The sequence below is a fragment of the Adiantum capillus-veneris genome, chromosome 15 (assembly GCF_014529385.1).
Source record: "Adiantum capillus-veneris isolate H3 chromosome 15, ASM1452938v2, whole genome shotgun sequence".
Classification (NCBI taxonomy): Eukaryota; Viridiplantae; Streptophyta; class Polypodiopsida; order Polypodiales; family Pteridaceae; genus Adiantum; species Adiantum capillus-veneris.
The window spans coordinates 147,622,850-147,628,382 of NC_140945.1; the positions used below are offsets into that span (position 1 = coordinate 147,622,850).

At 45.8% G+C, this 5,533-nt stretch overlaps 1 protein-coding gene across 1 annotated transcript; it reads left to right on the forward strand.

The window, feature by feature from the left end:
• Positions 1–3,108: 3,108 nt before the first annotated feature.
• Positions 3,109–4,592, forward strand: LOC147441646 (uncharacterized). The gene is made up of 3 exons (XM_086483770.1): positions 3,109–3,172; positions 3,351–4,229; positions 4,309–4,592. The coding sequence occupies exons 1-3, from the start codon at positions 3,109–3,111 to the stop codon at positions 4,590–4,592; spliced, it is 1,227 nt and encodes a 408-aa protein (XP_086339896.1).
• The last annotated feature ends 941 nt before the right edge of the window (positions 4,593–5,533 follow it).

A 5,533-nucleotide genomic window follows, 5' to 3' on the forward strand; every position in this document is an offset into this window, starting at 1 on the left:
AAAACAAAGGTTATGCTTGTGAAAACCAACCATAAGGAGAAGCCATGCATTGTGTACAACAACGAGACACTTGAAGTTGTTGAGAGCTTTAAGTACCTTGGCCTTGAGGTTCCATCCAATCACAAGTGGCATGAATGTACTATGCGTCGTTTGAAAGCGGGAAAGAGAGCATATTATGCATTTGAGAACATGTGCAATGCGGGAAACATCAAGTGTTGGGTTCTCAAGAAGTATCTTTTTGATGCATTGGTGACACCGGTTCTTCTTTATGGAGTTGAAGTGTGGGGTGGGAGCATCTCAAAGTCTACTTGGAAAGAGTTTGAGAATGTCCAAAAGCGTTTTCTTACAAACTTTCTCCAAGTTAAGACACAAACACCATATATGCTCCTACTTCTTGAGTCGGGATCTCTTCCAATTGAGGTTATGGGCATGGAAAGGGTTGTGGAGTACATGATAAAGATGCGTCAAAACCCCTCACATCGACTTTCTACAATTCCATGGGAAGCAAGCAAAAAAGTTCAAAAGACGCATAAAAGCAAGATCTTGAGCACGGGATGGATGCAAGACATAAAGAAGTGGTTTGGGAGATGGGATGCATTACACTTGCTACATGATGCTTCAATTGACTCTCAAGTGAATGAATCTTTTCTACAACGCCAATGTATTACGGCTTGGGAGAAATCCGGTGGGTCACGCTTCATACATTACACCACCTATATTGCCCCCAACTACAAAACCATGTTCTTCGCTGAGAGAGGAAACCGTACTCACACTTACATGCTTGAGCCTATTCCCTTGTCCGCGATACGCACTATCGCAGCAATTCGGCTTAGCTCCCATTTCCTTCGATGCGAGATAGGGCGTTGGGGCAATGGAGAAGAGTCAAATCGATTGTGCACATTATGCTCACTGCAAGTTCGAGAGTCTGAGTACCACACACTACTAGAGTGCTCAGCTTTTGATCACATCCGAACTTGCTTCTCTCACATTTTCAGCCATAACTTAGACCTACACACTTTCCTCTCCCAGCCAAAGTGTGGGCTCTCCATTGCGACTCTCATCACTACAATTTTGGAGCATCGAGAGTCACTCATCAGCCATACACATACTACATCACATGTGACTTTGGTCCCATAGGTCATATTTGACCTCCGAGGATGATAATAAAATCTATCTCTCTCTCTCTCTCTCTCTCTCTCTCTCTCTCTCTCTCTCTCTCTCTCTCTCTCTCTCTCGTTCTATTACACTTATAGGAGAAAATTGACTATGATGGATTTGGAGAGTAGATACGCATGCATTTCAGTTCTAAAAGTTCATCAATGCCCTGAAATTGGAGCATTTTATAGAGAACTATAGAGGTAATTGGTAATCAGATAGGCAATTATTTTTAAAAAAATCATCAACGCACTTCGTAATTCATTTACTTCATTGCTATATATTTGATGTCAATTTGCATATTGTGGTGTGCACAAGAAGAGAGAGATATGTGCTCCAAACTAGCTTCCCTCTCTACGAGTCGGCAGCCTCTTTTATAGGGAGAAGAGAGTTGGTTACATATGCCAAACCTACTAGTGTCCTCTCACACTAGGTGGCCGGGCACACCTACAAGACCCACACACCACACCTCCCCCCTTAGGGAGAAATCTTTTTACAAGTTTGGATTGGGAAGCCACTTGACATGACCGAAGGGACTGCATCAACTCCAACGCCTCATCCGGGGGGAGTGAGCTTACAGCGGCTTGAACTTCGGACTAGTAGGGACTGAAAAAGAAACATGCCAAATTGAAGGGGTAGGACATGGCACACACCCATCTTGCTTATGCAAACATTAGGTCGCTATCCCAATGTAATGGACAAGCAAGGAACGACTGGGGGCTACGACATAACGACAAGGGACGCAATGTTTTTGGTGGCATGCATACTTCCCAAAGGAGCTTGGTATGATGGTAAGGGATTATTGAACATAACTAGAATGTGGAATGAACTACTAGAAAAACCGACTATCACCAAACACATAAAGAAAAGTTGAGCTGCGGAGCCAGAACTCGGCATCACGACTATGCAAGCGAGAAAACCGGGCACCTCTGTGACAAAACGGCAGCAACTCCCGACTCTTCAAACATGAAAAATCCAAAAGCATTAACAAATGGACCATTGCTTTGACCGGGCTTTCTTGCATCTTTGTTCCACAATTCTTAAGGTTTTAGATGGGGTGTGTTGTGATACTGAAGGGCGCAACTCTGCGCAGACATGCAAGGCTCGTAGGCGGCTGGAAATAGACAGGCGATGTTGACAGGCTCCACAGTACGAGAGCCCTACTATGGACCAGAGCTGAAGTGATGGTAATATTGTTGCAATGGGTTGAAGCTAGGGTCTCTTGCGTCGGCAATCAGCAATATTGAAGGGCTCCACAGAAAAGGAATGACCCACCGGCTCAAAGAGAGGGCTACACTGCTGTTGCTCAAGGAAGCAGGAAGTCCCACTGAACTTCTTGATCTGCTAGACTCTAGCAGAGATGGCTTGGACGCCTCCTTTGTTTCTGATGCTTAGCGAGCTAAGGGACGGCTTCACGATTGTTGCAGAACCTCGAGAGACTCCAATAGCTGCTAATCGGGCTCTATGGGGTACGCCATCACTGAATGAAGCAAGAAGCTCCAAAATCAAGAAGACTCTAACTACCTCTGTATTTGCCCGTCTCCTCCACCAATGTGGTGTGCACAAGAAGAGAGAGATATGTGCTCCAAACTAGTTTCCCTCTCTACGAGTCGGCAGCCTCTTTTATAGGGAGAAGAGAGTTGGTTACATATCCCAAAAACCTACTAGTGTCCTCTCACACTAGGTGGTCGGGCACAGCTACAAGACCCACACACCACAATATGTCCTCTTAGGTTCTATAGCAACGCCCACCCAGCAAAACTAGTTCCTTGTGATCGATGGATCGGTCGACCCGTTTCTTTCTGAATATAGATTTTTTGAAGGTCATTTGGGATTGACGTCTCTTTTCTTCTCCTCCTCCTGTGTTATCGTGTGTCAAGAAGTGATCCCGACTCTTAACATTAATAAACTTAAACGAACGACACCAGGAACGAGAGATGCAGAGGCATATATATGAAAGACGCCAGGAACGAGCGTAAAACGCAGTGGAGAAAGGAAGGTGGTCTTGCAAGCCAAGGTTGACAAGTGCTGCGAGAACAACGAGAATGATAGGTAATTGACACGGCCCCCTCTTCCAATTTTTCCCCTTCGCCTTCCCCGACCTTTTTTCCCGCCGTCTTCCCTTTTTCCCTCTTCGCCTTCGCCTTCCCTGATCGTCCCTGAAGTTTTCCTTTGGCATGACGTAATTTTTGCAGGTGAAGAGCCATATCCTGAAGCATTGCTACCATACAGAGACGTCGGGCGAGTCTTTGACTGCTCGCAGGGCGTGACGTGCGCAATGGGCCACCTCTGCCCCTCCGGTCTGCACGACTTCTTTACGTGCAGTACGAGTTCCTCATCCACGATAGCCACCCTGCAGGATGGCATCGACGATGCCGCGATAGACTCTGCAGACAGTATTGTACTAACGCATCACGGCATGCTCATCAATGCCGCGCACAACGACGTGCACACCTGCACTGCATCATTATCATCTTTGACCCAGGCTATGGGGGATCCAGCTGGGTCAGGATCAGTCACGGGCAGCATCATCGACATGGGCAGTAGTACAGGTGCAGATAATATTGATGAGACGGACATGTGTATAAGCATCAACGAAGAATATGGTGACCGTCTGCATGATGACTGTTTCTTCTTTGATCTGTTTATGGAGCTACAAGAGAGCGGTAGCGACGTCCATGAAGTAGATCAATATGTCGACAACGTGGCAGACATAATCGATGGGACCGATACAGAATTAGAATCATGTGATGCGGTCGTATTAGATGATGATCATGTTGAGGTGGCTGTCCATCACTCGTGGAGCCACGTCGACAGCTCTGCTGAATGTTTAGATTTTGCAGAGTTATTCGAACGCTATTTAGTAATCAATGGGCCGGAAGAAGAATGCTATGCAGAAGATGAAGCGAGGTATGAGTTATACAGCTTGCCTGACGTACGCAACGTCCCGATTATTAATGGTTTAGACGATGGGGATTTGGATTGTTGGCGCACGATGCAGCGGCCTGACTTCGAAGATGCAGGTGAGTGTGCAGTAGCAGAGGAGGAAAATAGCGATGATGAAATTAGACGAGGTCCAGTAGTATCGTTGATGCAGGCCCTGCTGAGCGTGAGCCTTGAGGAGGGGGAGGCGCGATGATGAAATTAGACGAGGTCCAGTAGTATCGTTGATGCAGGCCCTGCTGAGCGTGAGCCTTGAGGAGGGGGAGGCGCCAGCAGGGTATAACTACGTGGCTGCTATATCGGAGGAGGATGTGGTAGAGGTGGGCTCAAATGTGCTGCAACTGCTCCTCATGCAACGTTCTCAGGATGAGGATGATGATGATGCCATGATGCCTCTGCAGGAGCTGCCGCGCCTCTTCCACACGACCTTTCACGTGCCTCCCGCTCATTATCTGCCTGCCTACACCTTTAGAGTCGTCCTGTATCAGCTCTAATCTGTCAGTAATTGTTGCAAGCTCTAATGATCTTCATCATCTGCATCACAATAACACAGTATCATTATAATCACGTTGAGATGGTCTCTAATCTGAACGGCTTTTTGGACGTTTCGCAGCCAATTTGGTTTTGTGAGTCGAGTGACATTACGAACTTCGCTTCTAACTGGGGATCGTGACTTTGGATTTGTTCTCTTTGACGACGTCGGTGCAGTCAAAAGAGTCTTGCAGATGAATGCTTGGCACTCCATTTGCAAGGACCAAGTTCTAGTGAAGGCTTACAAAGGACCCAATGAGAGGTATAGAATTTTCCCAAAGAATATTCGAGCAATTGCTAGGGTGGATTTGTTATTAGAGCATCAATATAGTGTAAAAGTAACTTATGATTTTAATAAGTGTGGACTTCTTTCCACCCACCTCTTTTCTCAAAGTCCTTACAGCTAATTCTCACATGGACCCCTTTTACCTATGCAAGTCTCAACATGTGTCTATTCCCACCTACCTATAATTCACATGTGACGGATAATCTTCACTCCCTCAACTTGTATATAAATCCCATTAGCTGCCCTCATTTGTTACAAGGTCTTCACTCTCCATTCAAGTGCAATCTATTGTCATTGCTCTATTTCTATCTTGCACTCTCTTATGTCTTGACATTAGCATATTAAGTAATAGTGATATTAATCACATTTAAGTTAATCTTTAAGTTCTCACATGGTATCAGAGCGATAGAGCTTAAGATTAATTTTTCTAATTAGCTCTAAGAGTATTTCATCTCTCTAGCCCACACTCGAAGCCTCACTCTCCATTCTTTTCAAGGAATCCGGAACCTCGAAAGATGGCCGAGTTAGCTTCTTCATCTTCCGCATCCATCTACAAGCCCCACTACATCATCGACAAGCTTAACGGCACTAACTACCAAGTGTGGAAGATTCGGATGG

Bases quoted from the DNA above. Each gene is read 5' to 3' on its own strand.
- LOC147441646 (XM_086483770.1), top strand. From the start codon at position 3,109: ATGAAAGACGCCAGGAACGAGCGTAAAACGCAGTGGAGAAAGGAAGGT. The intron at 3,173-3,350 runs GTTGACAAGTGC...TAATTTTTGCAG, and splicing joins AGGTGGTCTTGCAAGCCAAG to GTGAAGAGCCATATCCTGAA. The intron at 4,230-4,308 runs GTCCAGTAGTAT...AAATTAGACGAG, and splicing joins CGATGATGAAATTAGACGAG to GTCCAGTAGTATCGTTGATG.